At 43.0% G+C, this 20,300-nt stretch overlaps 1 protein-coding gene across 2 annotated transcripts in view; it reads left to right on the plus strand.

Annotated features, from left to right (window-relative positions):
- SLC20A2 (solute carrier family 20 member 2) overlaps positions 1-20,300 on the plus strand; it is a 59,251-nt gene that overhangs the window by 22,632 nt on the left and 16,319 nt on the right. For both annotated transcript variants that reach the window (XM_082481974.1, XM_082481973.1), the window contains exons 2-8: positions 2,640-3,190; positions 8,590-8,730; positions 9,968-10,053; positions 12,069-12,165; positions 14,135-14,251; positions 14,907-15,110; positions 16,540-17,128. In XM_082481974.1, the coding sequence (XP_082338100.1) occupies positions 2,902-3,190; positions 8,590-8,730; positions 9,968-10,053; positions 12,069-12,165; positions 14,135-14,251; positions 14,907-15,110; positions 16,540-17,128 (1,523 nt within the window). In that variant the 5' untranslated portion in view covers positions 2,640-2,901. The remainder of the gene's footprint in view (positions 1-2,639; positions 3,191-8,589; positions 8,731-9,967; positions 10,054-12,068; positions 12,166-14,134; positions 14,252-14,906; positions 15,111-16,539; positions 17,129-20,300) is intronic.

A 20,300-nucleotide genomic window follows, 5' to 3' on the forward strand; every position in this document is an offset into this window, starting at 1 on the left:
TTTTGGAGGAAGCTTTATTTCGAACCATCATCTTCCACAAAATGATAGGAGGGGTGACTTCTTACTTAAGACATCCTTTTCTCCTGAGGCCGTATATCCCATTTCACAGGGAGGGAGATTATGTAGCTGCTTCTCTGCGCCCTTTGCCAAGAGCCCTGCCGACAAACTTTCGGAGACTCTTTGGCCTTCATGAGGAGTTTTAGGAGCTTGAAGTCTTAATTTCTTTGGGACCATCTGGAGTTCTTCCCCCTCCCCTCCCCCGCCCCTCCCAGGGAAGCTAATAAAGGCAACCTTGTGACTTAGTGGTTTATTTTGGAAGCTGCAGGAACTTGCTGTGGCTGGAGGAGCCAGATTTGTAAACGTTGTCCCATGAACTCCCTTGCGGTAGGGGTATGTCACAATTCCCCTTGCTCTACCTCATCCCAGAAATTGGGTCACCGCAGTAAATTGGTAGGTTGGTTGATAGGTGGACAAAAGACAGATCTCTGTTGGGAGTAAGGGTGTGCTTTCATCTTGGGGGTCCAAAGGAAATGGGTCTCACAGTGTCTGTGCATACATGCGTAGATCTCAGTCAACTTTGCCCATTTTCAGGAGAGCAAACTGAGGCACAGAGGCTAACTCGGCAAAGGTACTGTGTAAATCCACGCAGGATGAAGAATTTAATCATTAATCTCCAGGATTTAGGAAGGATCCTAGTCCAGCACTTCATATCCTAGCAAAAATTTGATATACATAATAGAAACTTTTAAATGAATGGATTTAATGGAGTTTTTTTTTTTCCTGCTTCACAGGCAAACAAACGCTAACTCTGATTGCTTATTCCAAGTATCGTTAGCCTTTTCTGTCTCAGTCAAGTCCTTTTCCACTCAATGGGCTGAGTGCTTATGAATTATAAAAGGCAACAAGTCTTCAAACATCAAAAATGCATCGGTGCTTCATTTTCACATGTTATCTCATAGTATAAAAATCCTTATACAAATGTTTTTAGCCGTTAAGACCTTCTGAGATGTTATTTTAGAGTGTAAGGCATTCAAGGATTGATGTCTGCTTCATGTCTGGAAAACACTGGAATGACAGTTGTTCAGCCAGTTTGGAGCCTGGAGAAAGAAAAAGGGACATCTTTTCTCCTGAACATGTATCTTTAGAGAAAGCATCAATCCTTGACATCAACTTAAGGGCTTTGTAGGAAACATTTATGTATACACATGGTATTTTCCTGTTGGTTGTCCTCAAGGATCTAGCATCTTAGGAATATGCTAAATCTCTTTTATTTTTTTAGTTTTGCCATTATTACAGAGGTTTCAGAGACCCTTCCTCCCTGCTACCATAGGACCTACATTGCATTGGGTTCATTCAAAGAAATTAAGCAAGATCTTGAAAGTATGGGTATGAGACTGAAGCGACTGTGGGGAAACTGAGAGAAAGCAGGAGGTGGGCTTGGGGCTTTTCGTCTGATATCCCCTGGTCTCTTGAAATGCTTCTTAAAACGTGTGGAGTTGGGTGACGGATATTTGCTGCTCAGTGTTCATTTGACCCCTTGCCATGTCCAAAATGGCACTTTTCTGGAGCCAGACAGCATGGATAGGAAAGAACAGGGTGGCGTGGGACGTCTTTGTGGCGGCTGCTAGCAGAAGAGAAGCAGCCAGCAGAAGAGGCAGGTGGTTTGGGCAAATTTGCTTCTAGGTTTTGACCAGCTTGACTTCAGCGTGGGCCTTATTGCTCTGCTTAACAGTCTTTTGGGTGGTGAAGGTTTTATTTTTCAAAGTCCCTTTCTCTCTGTTCATTTTTTTTGGTTTGAAAGAGCTCACTCTTTTGTCAGATTAGATAATTAAGGACTAATTAAGATATAATTCAAAAGGCAGTCATAAAACTGAAACCATCAAAATAAGTACTAAAAGATATCTATAACAATGGTTTGAATATAATAAACCTCTTAGTAATTGGTAACGATCTATAGGAAAGAGCAGAGCGCTCAAACCCCTTTTTTTATAGTCTTCCCTAGGTCTGCAGGGATACATGGGACTGTCATGATTATTGTGCTGTTTCAGTGGCTCAGAAGTTGTGATAACAGCAATAGACGAATATTAATGCTCTTCAGAGTATCTTCAGTGGTGTTTCCTAGGCAGACATATAGAGAAAATAATTTTTCAAAAAGAAGTGCATCCCTGGGTCTAGCTGATAAAATGTGAGAGCTCTGCTGAGGTCAGTGGAGGTAGGTAATATACATCAGCTATGAATCAGGCTGTATGGTATGGTCTGTATAGTCTACATGTCTCATATTCATTGGGTGCAAAGAGCCAAGAAGGATCCTCCTTCTAGAAAAAGGGGTTATCGCACTGGTTGGTAAATTCAAAACAAACAAACCCCTAACCTTTCTAAATCCTTTTAAATTGCTCAAAAGATTTTCTCAGTCAGTGATATTGCAAGAAACATATTGCTTTGGAGGTGACCTAATTTTAACCTTTTCTGAATTGCTTTATGATTAGAACAGTCACATGCTGAGGTAGGACCCCATTAGTGGATTTAAATCATCTGTTTACTTCTGAAAACACGCATTGTTACGAGCTCTGCTGAGTATTCCCTTTTTTTTTTTTTTAATTTTCCTTTTTTCCTTTTTTTTTCTTTTTTTTCTGTTGCAGGACAGAACATCGCAGTTGTACCAGTTTGGGAGCAAAATATGGAATGTGTTTCACTGCTGACCGAAGGCAGCCAAATGAACAGTATTTATAGTAGTTTGAAAATCAGCAGTTAGCAGTTTCTTCACATTCTAACACTACCCAGCACTTTCCAGAGAGAACTCATTGTTTACAAGAAATCTGCTTTCCAAATCCGTTACGGTGCCCTCCAGCCTTGACTATTAACTATTTGCAAAGGGGAAGCTGATCTACGGTTTGGGGAAAGATGGCAATGGATGAGTACCTGTGGATGGTCATTGTGGGTTTTATCATTGCTTTTATTTTAGCTTTTTCGGTTGGTGCAAATGATGTTGCCAATTCTTTCGGAACGGCTGTGGGCTCTGGTGTCGTTACTTTACGCCAGGCTTGCATTTTGGCTTCAGTTTTTGAAACCACTGGCTCGGTATTACTGGGAGCAAAAGTAGGAGAAACGATTCGGAAAGGTATCATTGATGTTAACCTGTACAACAACACTGTCCCACTGCTGATGGCAGGAGAAGTGAGTGCAATGGTTGGTAAGTAATAATTTCCTATTCCAAGTAACGTTCATTGTGTATTTGTCATCCTGTTCCTTGTGAATATTGCGAAGACTTAATTAACATCTTCTGGATTTGCACGTCTGGTTTTGTGTGAATACAGGGGCCTGTATTCCTTTTTTTAGTCTCCTATGTTTTTTACATGCTTCTAATCATTCACATTTTTCAATGGTTCAGCCATTTAACTAATAGAAGAAAAAATGTTTAACATAGTGGGTCATATATATGTATTGCTAGGGTACTGAAAAAATTATTTTGGAGATTTTTATGACGGTACATGGAAAGCACGTAAGCATAGCATTTGTGACTGTACAGAAGATCCTACAGAAATAGCAGTTTGCAATGAATATGTATGAGAAGGAATTACCTTGATCTTTTTAAAAATTTACAGAAAATCCAAACATATTTGCTTAAACTGATTGTCTAGCTGAGTAATTGCAATTAATTACACACCTCACCCTTGCCCATGGCAAAATTAAAGGAGCGGTAAAGATAGGTGGTCAAACATTTAAGGTCTTTTTAATTTTTCTGACTCAAATCGACAGCAGTTCAGCGTACCTTAGAGTCTGCTCTGCGTGCTTTTTTTTTTTTTTTTTTGCAGTGAAATTAATTTCCGCTTAGAACAAATAGCATATTCTGAGGTAAGTAACATTAAGCCACGGTATTCACTCTTTGTTTATATGCAAGAGGCTTTGTGCGCTTTTGAGAGCTCCCTCAAGGATCAATAGCAAACCTGCTTTTAAAAAGCAGGAGACAGCAGGAAGGAAACCCTTTCACTGTGGGAGAGGCAGCCCAGGCAAGGCGCCAGCCCGCCCATCCCACCACCACTTCTTCAGTCTGGCAGGTCCATGGCATCTCGTGCCAGGGTGATGTGATGTATACGAGCGTTGCAGCGGCCTCTGTTTGAAAGGGATGCTCCACTCAAAGATTTTCTTTCTTAAACCTAACCTAAATATTATTTCCACCCACCCCCTCTAACCTCCCCACAGGCAGGACCTGCACTTGAGATAGGTGAATCCGCGCAGAGGTCTACTATATGTGGTTACTTTCCCATTTCTTTGGGGAAATGGGAATTCTTTTTTTTTTTTTTTTTTTTTAATTTTAATGGATCAAGATGGTAATTGAGTGCCAGTTTCTGGATTTGTCTGAGGTGGCTTTGTGTGCTTAGAGCAGGGAGGTGGTTCCCTTGGGCTTTTGCTGCTCCTGAGCCTCCTGAGGATTGGCCACCTTCCCCTGCCCGAGGGGAAGAGGGGTTGATTAGTGAGATGTCACCGCTGGGACCGCAGCCGCTTCCCCAAACTGTCCCTCTGTGAGGCTGCCAACTTAAACCACATCAAATGCTCTTGGGCAGCCCCATCAGCTCCTCTTTCCTGACGTCTCGCAAGGTCAGCCGCAGATTTCTGGTCTTTCCCTCAAGCTGTAGGGTGGTTTCTTAGTACCACGCCACCTGCATCATTTAGCCTTCTGCTTCCTGAGATAGCTCCGTCATTTCCCACGGGCGTGTGCCTGGGAGCAGCGTACACCGTCTCAAATGTAAGTGACCTGCATCTTCTGACCTTCACATTCTTGATAATTCACGGTCCCCATTGAAGGAAGGGTCCTTTTCCTTTTCTGTATCTATTTATGGCATCCTGATCCTGGCCAGGCAAAGTTTTAAGTCTCAGATGCCCCCTGCGGAGGCAACTGGCCAGAAGCTCAAAGAAAACAACTTATTTGCATGAGTATTTACATAAGCCTGTGTGAACTTCATGACCAGTTGCATTCCCTTCCTCCAGTAAGGGCATTAAGAAGAAATTCCACATTTTTAAATCTTGGAATTAATCACAAGTTACAAACTGCAGATTTCATTATTTTTTTTTCCTCAAATCCATTTCCAGCTTTTTTCTGGATGTGTGATTTTTTTCTTTTCTGTTTTTCTCTGAGCCTTCCTGGATGGTTTCTTCTCCTCTTTCTGTTTTTGCTCTGCATTTCCCCTCCCTGTTCTCCATACCTCATGATCATGTTTTTGCAAATGGACTTAGCTTCTGAATTTCGATGAGGCTTAAATGAGTCAACAGTCTGGGACAGACCAAAAGTCACTGTATCCTCTTTCCAGATGTTGCTGGAAGATCCTTTGATGCTTGCAGCAAACAGCAGATGGTGGTTTTCAGGGCGACCTTCTCTCCTAAGAGAGAAAGAAGCAGGGAGCAATGGGAATAAAATGTTAAAATGTAACATTTTGTAATAATTTGTAGCGTATTAGAATGTTGTTTGTTAGGCATTTGGGAAGTTAGGGACTGTTGCCCTTGGGGGTAAATTACAGTACTTCCCTAGCATTAACTAATTGTCAGGTTATTGTCAGGAATTGCCCAAGTGTTGTTGTAGTGGTCCTGGTGGGAGCTGAAGTCATCAGCTGGTGCAGCTGAGGAGATGCCACCGACAGAGAGGACATCCCAGCCAGGATTAGCAACGCAAAGTACTAAGCCTGTCTTTCGGGTGGCGTCGTACTCAACAGGGGCTCGCAGCTGGCACACAGCACCGGAGCTTCGGCAGAATGCATGCGGTGCCTTCTGCAGCAGGGGAGCATGAAACGCACCCTGAGCTGAAAGGCGGTGCAGGCACCTCATGGTCAGGGCTGTCTGCAGACAACGCTCTTTCTTTAGCAGACAGCAACCAGGAGGAAAGGGGGTGCGGCCACAGTGGCAGCAGACACGAAGAGTCTGAACTGGTTGCTGAGAAGCTCAACACGAGCCGGCAACGTGTGCTCGCAGCCCAGAAAGCCAACCGCGTCCTGGGCTGCATCCAAAGAAGCGTGGCCAGCAGGTCAAGGGAGAGGATTCTGCCCCTCTGCTCTGCTCTGGTGAGACCGCAGCTGGAGTATTGTGTCCAGCTCTGGAGCCCCCAACATAAGAAGGACATGAACCTGTTGGAGCAAGTCCAGAGGAGGGCCATGGAGATGATCAGAGGGCTGGAGTACCTCCTATGAAGGCAGGTTGAGAGAGTTGGGGTTTTTCAGCCTGGAGAAGAGAAGGCTCCGGGGAGACATAGCAGCCTTCCAGTACCTAAAAAAGGCCTGCAGGAAAAATAGGGAGGGACTTTTTATCAGGAAGTGTAGTGATAGTACAAGGGCTAATGGTTTTAAGCTGAAAGAAGGCAGATTTAGATTAGATATTAGGAGGAAATTCTTTACTGTGAGGGTGGTGAGACACTGGAACAGGTTGCCCAGGGAAGCTGTGGATGCCCCATCCCTCGAAATGTTCAAGGCCAGGTTGGATGGGGCTTTGAGCAACCTGGTGTAGTGGCAGGTGTCCCTGCCCATGGCAGGGTGTTCTGTTTTGAAGGGGGTTGGAACTAGATGATCTTTAAGGTCCCTTCCAACTCTAACTATTCTGTGTTTCTATGAATTTGGGACTCTGATGGGTCTAGTGACCCTCCTGCAAAGATAAAAATTTGGAACATGCATTTTATGTGAAAGAGGAGTTAAAGCTTTGAGGTAGTTAAAGTATTGCAAGCCCCAGAGGAAAGTCCTACTCTTGCTTAATTTGTATTTTCTTCTGCTCCTTAACGTGCTTCCTTAAACTTCTTTAGACCATGCATTTTCCTTCTCAGACCATCCATCAGTCCTTCATCACTTTCCCTCTTGCTTTCCTGTTTATTTTCTAGGTGAAGGTGATTAAATAAGAAATAGTGCCATACTCCCTGTATTCCCCACCCCCCAAGAAAAGAACCATCTCTCACTACACATTTGCAGTGCAGCTGTTGCTTGGTTGCATTTTTCCTATCTTTTAGACTGAGTATTTTGTAATTACATATCTATGGCTGGCTTATCTGTTTATTTGGCTCTTTACAGATGTTACCATCTGTTTTCTCTTTCACCTCACTTGCTGATCTCTAAGTTCATGTCAAAGGTTTCAAAGTGTATTTATTTTTATTTTAGTACAGGGGAAGAGAAGCCAAAAAGTTAAAGAGCAGGTGTTCCTTGTTTGATCTAGAATTTCCAATAGCAATAAGAGTACCAGTTGTTTTGGGATAGTACCCCAGGAGAGATCAGTTTTACAAACTGGTTGACTTCCAAACGTAGCTGTGCATGATGCCAGCAAATCACCGTTTGCAGATGGCTCCATTTCAAGACCTTCAAACCATCCTCTCCTGCTGGAATTGAGGATGGAGGCTGGGATCTTGAGTAGCAGCGTGTGTTCAGCGACCTTGCTTTATCACCTGTGTCTGCTGGAGATCTGTTAAGAGAGGTGGCATGAGCCAGAATATACGGGATCTCTTATGGCAGTTTGGTTGCTGCCTTTGGCACCTCTTAACACAGGAAGATTTAGTCTTAAGGCCATGAAGTCTTAAGATGAAGAAGAGATCTTTCTAAGAATTCTCTAATACTAGGCAAGATCCACAGAAAGCTTGTGTCACTGCCAAAATGATTTTGGTGTCCTGAGGTTAGCACCACTGCAAGAGGAGCAGGAACCTGGGTCCTTGCAATGTGAAAATGAGTCAGAGCATGGAGCTGTGTGCTCGAGGGCTTGGTGGCCAACTGTGGTCTGCTCTAACTACCGAAAGTTGGGACTGAAAACAAATACAAGGCATCCTCTCTGGTGCTTGGGGTCTTTTTTTTTTTTTTTTTTTTTTTCCTTTTCTTTTTCTGCACTCGTGGCAAACAGCCTTCCTTGGGCTGTCGGGACACCAGGCATTGCATTTACTTATAGACCATTAGCCACGATCCCTTACTTAGTTAGGGGGTCTTATTTCCTTATGCCATGGATATCTTTGGCTACTGCATGACTAAGATAAGCCTTTCCTGCAGTTCTAAATTTTTCCAGTGCTGCGATGAGCTGCAAATGAAGGCAGTCAGAGAGTCCTTATTCCCTCCTGGGTCCGTTTTTCCTATAGAGGACTCCGGATGGCCTCTGAGAAGAGGCATAAAACTCCCTGCCCCACAACTTGAGCCTTTCTTTGATAGCGTCTGAATTTAGAAGCATGGGTAGTTCATTAGTGAAACGGTGGATGCCTCCTCACGCTTGGAGGCTTCCAGGTCCAGCTCTCAAGAATGAATTTTCTAAGCTTGATGCAGACTGAGAACAGTTTGTATATTGAATGAGACAGGCTGTAAATACTGAAAGCCTTCCAAAAAAAAAAGCAGAACTGTTGTGCAGTATAAAGAGCTGTTAGTAATAAAAAGTCATAAGTAAGATGCAGTACTCAAAGCTGCTATTGAACTGTCTTAGTATCTGCTTTTAGAGACTGAACAGGAACAAAACTCTCTTTAGGAGATCTCGGTTGTGCATGTGGAGTGTAGGCAGTGCTCGTAAAAGAATGTGGGTATGTCGCGAAGAATTTTCTGCATGATATTATTGTTACTGTTGTTGTTTATACCATACGGTTGGGTTCTTTTCTAGGTTCTGCTGTTTGGCAGCTAATTGCGTCATTCTTGAAACTCCCAATATCGGGGACCCATTGCATTGTAGGTGCTACGATTGGATTTTCTCTGGTGGCAATTGGCACCCAGGGAGTCCAGTGGATGCAGCTTGTCAAGATTGGTAAGTGCCGTTTCCTTTTATGCGTCAGGGTATGTGAAATAGTGTGCACCGCCTGCAAAAAACATTCCCAGAAATCTGCTTTGCGCTGTTAGCGCTCCCTCCTTAAATTATTTTCCACCCCAGTCCTGTCATTCAGAAGACGCACTGATGCCGCGTTCACTAAGGGCTGCAGTGTTTCTCCAGCGGAGAAAGGGGTAAGACGCAAGTTGCACTTCCCCGCCAGTAAGCTGAGGAGACATTGTCCCTCAGAGACATGCTTCAAGGTGACATTCCTCCTCTTCTAATTCTTTTTGTGGCAGCTCATACCACCTCGTTCTTGCTCTCAACAAGGCTAGCCATCATGTGAATGCCCACAGTCATGTTTCTCCACCCACCAGCTTCAGGGAGGCGAGAGCTGGGCATACAGCACATGTTTAACTCACAGCCTCCCACTACCAAGATCAGCACAGCCAAGCAGGGATGCGAAGGAGTTTTCATTATTGTTTTGGAAGCCTTGTAACCCGAATCGCAGCCCAAACCCTGTATCAAAAGGATTTGGTGCTGAAGGCATGGAAATAAAATTGAGCTTCAGAGAAGTTGGAGCAACGTGTATTTTTTTTTTTAATTCTGTCAAAAGTAGAAGAGGGTTTGCAATGACAGCAGAATCAATCTGTTAACCATGCCACAAATAATAAATCACTCTGGATGAGATTTCCAGAGTGCTGCCCTAATCCGGTTTTATTGAAATCAGTGGGAGTTTTGCCACCTACTTCAGTTAAATCAGTCCTGGACTCTTGCAAATCTGGCCTGCAAAAAATGTATGCGTATTATTCATTACAGTTGATACTTCTATGGCATTTTGGAAATTGAGACTTTTACCATGCGAGCAGCGTGGCATCCTGCTAGATGCAGTTGCTTTCCACTTGCTTGCAACATTTGTGATCATGGTGATTAGGAAATGACAGGGCTTTCTTGGTCCACTCTGCATCAAACTACGAGAAACTTCCCTGAATTTGATTGCTGATTTGCAAAATTATCGGGAAATGCTTTGGCTGATGTTTCTAATTGTGCCTAGTATTACTTTGGTTTCTTGAGTGTCAATGGATATTGAGTTGCTTCAGTTGTAAGTAAACACAGGGAACATTCATTCTAGTTGTACAAGAACTGTTTTAACTTTATTGCTTATTAACTACTTACTTAACTATTATGCAAGAATACTGTTTATTTCACGTTTCATTCTTTCTTTTCTTCAACATAGTTGCCTCTTGGTTTATATCCCCACTGTTATCTGGCTTGATGTCTGGAGTCCTCTTTGTGCTGATTAGATTCTTCATTTTAAACAAGGTAAAGAAATTTCGCTATTATAATGAGTGCTCAGTATGAAGGTGGTGTTCTAGCTTCCCATTTGAGTGCTGGCATTTCCAGAATTGAAAGTTTGTGGCTTGCTTTTTGGATGGGAGACCAGTCATTTTTTTTTATAGCCATTGAAACTGTACTTGCTCTTAGTTCTGAAAGCTCAAAGTAATTTGACAAGTATTTGAGACTTAGATGGTGCTACGTGATAATTAATCAAACAGAATATACAGTATTCAAGGATGGTACATTAATATTGCTTCTGTATTAGTACAAACTTGTTGGCATTGACTTAGCCTCGCAATAGGCATTCTGACTGTTATTCAAACAGAACAGTCCTCCCTTGGAGATACTCTAAAATTTTAAGCTTTAGTTTTCTAGCTCATCAGACATTAGAAGATGGATATCTGCATGTTTCCTAGATTCTGAAGAAACCTGAATCGATGGGTTTTAGTGACCTCAGTCAAAAGCGGTAGCTTTGAGGTAACATCAGTCTGTGTATCTCCAGTACAGAAGACGATTACCTGCCACCCACTATGAACTGGAAACCAGAACACTTTTATCTGCTTTTTCCATTTCTCTCACACCATTCAACTTGCTAAAATGGGGGAGTGCAGCGCATGACAATGACCTAAAATAAGGGACACTATATTAGCAGTTATACAGGGAACTTAAATAGATGAGGGATTAATTCTTTTGCTATAAATAACACCACCTGTAACCTCAGCTTCGTCATTCTTTATTTCTGATGTAAATAAATGTCAGTGATAAAAGCAGATGATAAATTTGATCGGACTCAGCTTTGAATTCAAAATTACTCAAGTTGCATAAAGGACGGGGAAAAGTTCCTCTAGCAACTTAAGAAACTGGTCATCAAAATCACATGAACTCTAGTATAAAAGCCACATATTTAAGCATTCAAGAGGCAGAAAACGTTCAAGGTAAGGAAACTGTCTTTGAACTGCCATCTGTGCCATTCACAAAGTAGTAAGATCTGTAGAGCTTCTGGCATATGCAGGTAGTGACTTGCATTGTGACTTGCATTGAGCAGCTTGTTAGCTTGCGAGTCTGTGTCCTGGTGTAGGGGTTCATGCCCGTGTTGGGGGTGTCTGTGAATAGCAGCTGGCCTTGTGGATACAGCCCGTGCTGCATCATACTTCGGCACCGGGGCATTGCGCAGGGCGGCGGCAGCCTTCTCTTGGATCCCTTTTATAGCTCAGGGCAGCAAGAAACAAAACCCCATTAGCCAGCCCTTGGCTTTGCCAGGCGCTTTGCAAACACACGGAAGCCCTCAAAAGGCCAAAGCTGTCTCCTCACAAAGGCTTTTTCCATGGCTCGCATGGTGCATTTCCGCTGCGCCGTCAGCTGAGCCTTTCCTTGTGTGCGCCGAGGGCACGAGACGGCAGCCAGCAGCGGGCACGGCGGCGTGCTGAGCATTGCGCGCTCGCTGTGTGTATGTTACCTGTTTCATACGGCCAGGCACTTAATGTGTCAGAGATTTCTGGTAGCTGGTGGAAAGTGCCAGGCCGTCTCAGTCAAAACCGAGAGGTTAGGAATAAGGTTTTGCAATGGACGAGTTGCACTGGTGCTTGTAGCCCTGCTCCAAAAACATCCAAGCCCTGTCCTGCTCGGTGCCTTTCAGTTGTGCCGAGTGAAAGGGACCCCTCATCTCACAGACAAGATAGGTAAAAAAACACTCACAGAAAGAAACCTGCCCCCAGGTCACCCGGCAGGTCTGCAGTCGACTTGAAAGTACAACCTGTCTCCCTGGTTCTCATTAACAGTGTCAAGCTTCCCCAGAGCGCTGGTGCTTGCCAGCACCGGCAGTGTGGATTCAGGTGTAACCAGACCGGTCACCATCCTTTCCTCACCGTCCACCCAAAAGCTCCACCTGCCTGGCACTGACTTGGGAGCATGTGTTTTCGTCATGGCAGTTCCTGCTGACATTAATCTGTTGGAAAATCCAGCTAATGTTTCCTTTTTTTTTCCCCCCCATTTCTATGCAGGAAGACCCTGTGCCCAACGGTCTCCGCGCACTTCCAGTCTTTTATGCTGCTACCATAGCTATTAATGTGTTTTCCATCATGTACACGGGGGCACCAGGTGAGTGAGCCGTCCACAGCGGGAGGCATGGGAGGGAGACTTCCCACAGTGTGTAACGATGCTCTGCCAGCATGCTGTCAGGTAGCTGTCGACACTGCACCGTTATCTCCTATGTTAAGGAGTTAACGAGGGCAAGACTACATCATACACCTCCTCACACGCTTCTATTTGTGTATGTGTTTTTGTGTCTTCCTCCTGGTCACTGGTTCATAGGGAAGAGTGCAGCTGCAAAAAAAAATCCCTCTTTAGAGGAAGGGGAAATATTGAGCTGTCAGGTTTCGCTTCGTAAATCTGAGCACGTGTTGAGCTCTCAAAGGTATTCCAGATATGTGCATCAAGGAGAGAAGGTTCAGAGCAGGCAGTAAGAGCAAGTAGGCTGTTTGCACTCAGTCTAACGCTATAGCTGCATTGAAATCAGCAGAGTCACTGTTCTGGCAGATCTGGCACGGAGCCTATTAATAAAATTTACTTCTTTGTGTCCTTTCAATGATAAGCCCTGAGCCTGTTCCTGCACTGAATGCATCTTCCTTCTTGGGTGCTGTGTTATCATTGCAGCTCAGTAGAAGGAAATGATACATGTCATTTTCAGGACTTTATTTATATTTTTGTATATTTTATGTGTATTTATATGTTTGTGTTTATACTTGTGTTTATATTTGAACTTATATTTGTATATTTATATTCACACATTTTGTGTATATATATTTGCCTTTGTACATTTATATTTAACTTTACTTAAGCAGTATACGTTTAAACACACACTTGCAGCAAAAGAGTTCAGAAAAAAGATGTTCAGCGTGCTCGGCTACTTTATTGGAGACTCTGGTCATTAAATGTTGTCTTTAGATTAGATTATTGCCCCAGAGCAATGAATGAAGAAGCAACTGAAGAAAGCTCTTGAACATGCCCCTGAATTAAGAAAGCAGGCTTAGAAAGTGACCTTTTTTGAATAGAAATTTGTTTTCTCTAAAACCTGACGCACTAGATGGACTAGATGAATGCAGTCTGTAGACTCTACTTCATACCATAGCATTACTGAAATAAAAAAAAGCTTGAGAAGTTCCCAATTAGAGGGTAACATAATTCGACTATTCCTTTTTCTTAAGTCTAATTGGCTACGTATCCAAGACGTTTCACAGTAAATCAGCTGTATACCCAACATTTCCTCATTAGTTGTACCGCAGAAGTAGGTCAGGCACTCTGCAGTGACTCATTAAGTCAAATAAATGAAATAAGAATCTTAATGTCCCTTCTGTTTCAGCTTAGCAGTCTCTAAAGTGTGTGAGTAAAATGTGGGACTCCGTTTTTGATACTTGGGAAATACATATTTATTCTCCAAGGCCTCTGTCCTGGCAACATTTACTCACGAGGGTGGACTAATCATGTAGTTTTCAAGACAGGCATGCATGTATGAGTTTGAAAGCTCATTTAATTGAACAAGCGCAAGGAACTCCGTTGGCGGGGATACATACATGAACATGAGTTATTGCCATGATTGTGCATTGCAGGACTGAAAGCTCAGCTCTCAAGTGCTACATTAAGCTATTATCATAAGCAGATAATGGCTTAGATTAAGCTAAGCATCAGGCTTTATTGACCAGAGCAAAGGTCGGGTAAATACTTACCCTAATGGGCAACATGGTTTAACGTGCATTAGCGTATAAAATCACTGCGAACTTGTTTTAGCAGCCCTGGTGTGGGAGTTTTACCCCTGACATCTTTTGGAAATAAGGTCACGGTGGGGTAACAGAGAATTGGAATGCTAAAGCTGCAAATGTTTCCACGTCAACTAGACACTTAAATACTGCACTAACTGATATATATGTTAAAAATTATTGTCTCGTTCATGTTGGTTTTGAATACATTGTGAACACAGGCTTTTCTGCAACAGATTGCTCTTCCACTGCCTGAGATAATTAAGTCATGTTAATTTATGGTTCGGTTGGGTTTTATTTTTTTGTCTTCACAGTACTGGGACTGGTACTGCCGATGTGGGCCATTGCTCTAATATCAGTCGGCGTATCCTTAGTATTTGCCATCTTGGTCTGGATCTTTGTGTGCCCCTGGATGAAGAGAAAAATAGAAAGTGAGTAGTTGCTTGGTGAAATGAGAATGACATAAAATCACGGAAAATTTCATTCCAGTGCTGGAAGTGCCCTTGAGAGGTCACCTAGTCCAGGCCCCACCCACAGGCAGGATATGCTTAAACTATTCCTCGTGTATTTGTGTAACCTGCTCTTAAAAACTTGCAGTGGTAGAAATTCAAAACCTTGTTAGGCGATCCATTGAAGTACTCACTTCTTCTAGAGTCTAACAGAAACAGGAAAATAAATCCTGGAGTGTAATCCATTTTATATTTTATTAAGAAAATGATAAAAAGGACAAATCTGGCAGACTGTTTATCTTTAAGTGACTTCTTTAACTTTACAGTAAGTTGGGCTGATCACAGCTTTTAGCTTTACAGTGTTTTGCTTGTTTACTTTGCTACTGTCAACAAATGCAATGTTTAAAACCCAGATAAAAGTTTCAGATTTCATTTTGTAGGAAGAAACAAAGATGCTCTAAATTTTTCTCAGATTAATTTAGTAAAGATAAGTGTTAGAAATAAATAAAGAATGTGTATGAAACAGAGCCAGGTTATTGTATCCACATTGATCTATGTTGTTGATGCAAACAGTAGAAACATAAGCAGCAAGACCAGACAGGTTGGGTTTAAAATTACAGTACTGTTATTTCCTTAGGCCGGTTAAAGAAAGATGCTGCACTGTCAAGGATATCAGATGAAAGTCTTGATAAAATTCAAGATGAAGAAACACCAGTCTTTAAAGAGCTTCCTGGTGCCAAAGCATCTGACGAGAGCACGATTCCCCTTACTGGCTCAGTAACAGAAGCTGCTGGGGCATCAGATACTATTGCAAATGGAAACCATCCACGTGTACCGTATGGTAAGAAACTAAGACGACTCAGAGGGTTTATCTTCTCCCTGTTTCAATAGGGTTTCTTAACTGCAAGTAGGTCTCTGTTTTATATGGTCAGTTAGTGTTTGGGATTTCCAGCTCTAATCCCTCTTCAGCACTTATTGGGAAAGATGCTCATGTACAAGTGACATATTCTAGAGAGGACGTAAAAACAATTACATTTTGTTTGGCTGTATTATTTCAATTTTAGAAACGGCTGAAAACAAAAATTACTTTCATTTTTGCTTTACTTTGTATCCTTAATTGTATTTCTGTCCTTTTAAGCAGTGGAAAAATACAGAGAACACAAATTGCTGATGTATGAAGGTTAAATTCAGCATAAAGTTGATTAGCATACTACCACAGGAGATGAAAAGATTTGGGATTTAGTTGACAAATGTATGACTGTTTGGAGCATGTCCACTAGAAAAATCTCACGCATTGTTTTCTGAACGTATATTTATAAGAAGGAGGCTTGTGTGCATAGAGCTCTTTTTGTCCTCCCATGTGGTGGGATTGCACCCCCCCCACTTAGCAGTCTGATGACTTTGATATCACTTTGCTAACATCTACACAGCCCTGTAATTTGGTTAATAAATGCCTAATATATTCAACTGATTCTTACAAAATCAAATAAGTCATGACGTGAAGCCCATTGAGTGTGTGCTTCCAGTTTAAAAATAGCTAAAACCAATTCTGAGTGTTGCACAGTGGAAATCCAGGAAGTCAGGAAATGAAAAAGATAGTTTCTTCAGAAATATTGCCTTAGTTGTGTCATGTGTCCTGCAGCATACACTGATGTTAAATGTATACTGTGGGAATAACTATCATCATGTTCATAGAAATAAGATATACAAAATGTTGGAATAGCCGAGGAAATATTTCTGCAGAACGTGAACTTCTTTGCTTTCTGGCTTTTAAATTTTTTATTTTTAAGTTATGTAAATGTCTCCTAAACATAGGTATTTTTGAAAGGTGACCTCGTATTCAGTATGAAATTGTAGTAAACCGCCTTTCCTGAAGTCCTTGTTGTGCCTATTCAACATAGACAAAACCTCAGAAAAAGCAGAGCTTATTTTAGAAGAAAGAAATTTTATAGCAATTACTTCCTCAAAGAAGCTGAGGATTTAATCTTCAAGTATCACCTTTGAATAGCTGATCCCAAGTGACTTGCTGCAGGTCATACGGCGTGTCCGGGGGACAACCAACGGTGCAACAAAGCTCTTTTTGCACAGAAGATGAGAGAGTTTGTTTTGCAGTGAATTGAATCTTGGCTTATTTACTGCATATATCGCAAATCGATCTTCTTTCCTGTACTCTCAGATCGCTGCTGTTTTATTGTCCCGTGAAGTGGGAGGGAGGGGGCTTCTGTATTACATTTTGTAGAAATAAAAACTCTAAATCTCTGCCTTTTTAGGAAGGGCATTTTCAATGACGCACACCTCGGTGAAATCACCTGTTTCCAATGGCACCTTCAGCTTCGATGGCCAGATGAGGAGCGATGGCCACGTTTATCACACTGTGCACAAGGACTCAGGTCTATACAAAGACTTGCTTCACAAAATACACCTGGAGAGGGCCACCGATGAGAGGCCCACTCAAGAAAACAACTACAAACTGTTACGACGCAACAACAGTTACACTTGTTACACAGCTGCTATTTGTGGCATGCCCGTGCATTCCTCCTTTAAGGCAGCGGATACGTCAACTCCAGAGGACAGTGAGAAATTAGTGGGCGACACCGTTTCCTATTCCAAGAAGCGAGTTCGCTATGACAGCTACTCCAGCTATTGCAACGCAGTGGCTGAGGCAGAGATTGAGGCGGAGGAAGGTGGGGTGGAAATGAAGTTGGCCTCTGAACTCGCGGATCCTAACCGGCCCCCAGTCGATCCCGTGGAAGAGGATAAGGAAGAGAAAGACACGTCTCAGGTCCATCTACTTTTCCACTTCCTCCAGATCTTAACAGCCTGCTTTGGATCCTTTGCCCATGGAGGTAATGATGTCAGGTAAGAGGATGAGATCTCACAAACCAGCAATTTTACGGTTTAAGTGCTTGGAGCAAGGTTTGCCAGCTTGGCCGGTTGGAAAGCATATTCATTTCTGCAGGCAGATGATCATTAGGGCTGTGTTTTGCAAAGCTTGTGACACTGATGTCCCTGGTGCTTTCCAGGAGTTGGACTGCTCAGTCTATGGTGTATTTTCTTCTTAATGGGAACATCTTTTTTATTTGCTGCTAAATAATTGTGCAGTAATTAGTTTAATTCGGGTTTAATTCTGGCAAGCTTTGAGGCATTGAGACTCTCCCTGTCATGCCGACCACTGTAAAAGTAAACAGGACAGTCCCAGCCCCGCAGAGTTCGCAGCCTATTTTAACTGCAAGATCAGAGACCATCAGCAAATGAGAGGTTTAGACCATTTTTGTCATTAGATGAATTTCATCTCTTGTCACATTGTGAAAAGAGGTGTGTGAAGAATGTCTTAATTTTGACTGCTGCAGCCCTTATAGACTTCCCTTTGCTGAATCTTTTGCTTGGAGTTTTCCAGGGATCTAGGACCACGTGAGGCAGTGTATAACTAACTAGTCCGGAAAATCTAACAAGCCTTAACATCAAAATCCTACTGAAGTTCATAAACTGCACATACAACTTCTCCAGCTGCCAGAGTTCTCTTACCAAAATAAAGGGAGCTACCCCAGAGGAGCCCTGGGCACATTCTCATGCCCCATGCAGGGAGGGGACATGGGCTATAGCCGATCTCCTAGCACTCATTTAAGAAGCTTCCCATCACCCAGCATAGTTCTGGTACGCAGTACTCCCTGGCAGGAGTTTTATCCAGAGCCACCGTCACCATTGAGTTGCTCCTTGAGTTTGGAAGAAGCCAGTGAGTTCATCCTTCAGTCATCTGGCTTGTGTCTGTCCTTAAATCCCGTGGCATTAACATCATTTCCCAGGAATAAAGGAAAAGGATCATCCTCCAGGAGTCTTGCTCTCGTGTCCATACTGACTCAGGCAACTCACAAAATCTCAAAGTTGGTCTCAGAATTGTTTATGTGTGCCTCTCTGCCCTCCATCGTCTGGACAGAGCCCCAGGAGATAGTGTCTCTTCACTCACTCATTTGCCAGCCTCTTTCCCTTCAAGGGCTCGGCTGTGTTTTATTCCACAAAGTACAGGACTTTTGACCGAAGGACATAGGATGTAGGCTCAGGATGGAGCATTGTGTACCTTCCTTGTCTGCACTCACATTGCTCCTCTGCTTATAACATTGCTTCATCTGCAGGGCCCTATCGCACCTCGCCATCTCAGTGGCACGTGGCTGAAGGGCAGCTTGGGTGGTTTTGCTCTGTCCCTGGGAACATTTCATATTTTTCCTTTAGGATTTGGCTGGACTGCCTCTTCCTTACGCCTGGTGCGATCCACTTGGTATTTAGTAGGTGCTCTTTCCTGTATCCTGATAAGGTCCCCTGAGAAATCCACTCAGAAGCTGTTTGTTGAAGCAGCAGTCCTTATTTGGGTTGTAGCTGGGGCCATACTGAGTCTCCATCCCGCTGAATGCTCGCTGTGTTAGCTGTGTCTTGCTGGTGTCGGTTTCAGCATTTGCAGCGGGGCTTTGCAGCGTTCATAACTTTCATAGCCCTCCTTAGGCATCTGAGCAAACACTGTCCCACTCAGCAAGGAAAATGGTTATTGCTCCTCGCTCTTGTCAGCCACCCGATTTAACTCGCAGCTCATCTCAAAAACACTTACAAACATGTCTCTTCCCTTCCCATCCATCCCGTGTCCTGGGAATTCAGAATAGGGCTTTCTGAAGGGCCTTCACTCCTCGCTCTTGTTTTTTATTACTCCCTTTGTATCCGCAGGGATCTGGCTCTGGGAAGGAGTCCAGGGTCCCCTCGTCCTCTGGATCAGAGGGCAGCAGTGCAACTTTCTTTCTTCTCAGATGGTCTCCGTTGATCAGGACCTCTGCTTTGAGCACACTGGACAAGAGCAAAGACCCATCCATGGAGGCTGGTGCCCATGCTCTGCAAGTGGCCAGCAGTGAGTGCCGAGGGGAATATAAGAAAAAGGACAAACACCGCTGATATTTCTTGTAAAGTACCGTGGGAAATACCATTGCAGCAAGTTCAGAGCTTACCACCGTAACTGCCCATGCTCCTTTATTCCCTGTCGGTGATGTCTATACGTACTCTTCAAGGATTTGCATTTTTATGCAAGCATCGCTTGCCTTTTCTGTAGGAGGCAAGGGTAGTAGAGTTTGTTAGAAGTGATCTGCAAGGATGCAGTCACTTCAGAAATCAAATTTGGTGTTGATAGGAGCTGGACAGGATGAAAGACAATGTTTAGACTCTGTGCAGTATGCTTTGTTGCATCTGACTGCCTAATTCTCCAGAATTCTGCAATTGGACTGGCTTGTTGCCTTGGGAATATCCTTTTCTGAAAATTCATATTTTTATAGTGTTTTGCAGATCTCTACTTTTGTCAGTGATCCTACCAAATTTGCCAGCCAGCATGCATTTTTATTAAATGCTGTTTATCCCAAAATCTCTTCTTAAGCTGAATTAATGTAACTACAAAACTAAAGAACCAAGTTAGCTTCATTTTGTCAATGCTGGTAGAAATGCAAGAAGATGGTCATAGGTGTAGGATTGGATAGGAACCCATTCTTGCAACTGGGCTGAGTTCCAGCTAAGCAATAAAAATTAAAGACCTCTTTGTATGCCAAAAAGGTTGAGTGGACAAAACACTCTGTGAAGGCAGATACCTATCCTGTGGATTATGTAGCAGAGACATTTTGCCGGTCTTTGTCTAGCAGAGCAGGAGTCTTCTTACTGGGCTCTTGGCTCTTCCCATATTGCATAAAGATCTGCAGAGCTTGAAAAGCAGTGCATTGTTTTAAAAATAACGCAGTAGAACCTGGCTAGTACCATGGCTTTCTGTCCACATTTCTGTAAGAAAGCAAGCCTTGGCAATCCATCTTCCACCAAAGGCTGCTTCTCCCTCCTTTGTTCACTTTCCTTCTGCTCATTTTAGGTGCTGATGTCAAGCTGCTTCTCTCTATTTTTTTTCTCAGCCTTGAATCCTGTTGTTAAAATCCTGCTTTCCTCTGCATTTGGTTTTAAGCTCCTCACTCATATATTTAGGGCAGCACCTCTGTTGTCCACATCTTTTTCTTTGGACTTG

The sequence above is a fragment of the Vanellus vanellus genome (assembly GCF_965231255.1).
Source record: "Vanellus vanellus genome assembly, chromosome: 4".
NCBI lineage: Eukaryota > Metazoa > Chordata > Aves > Charadriiformes > Charadriidae > Vanellus > Vanellus vanellus.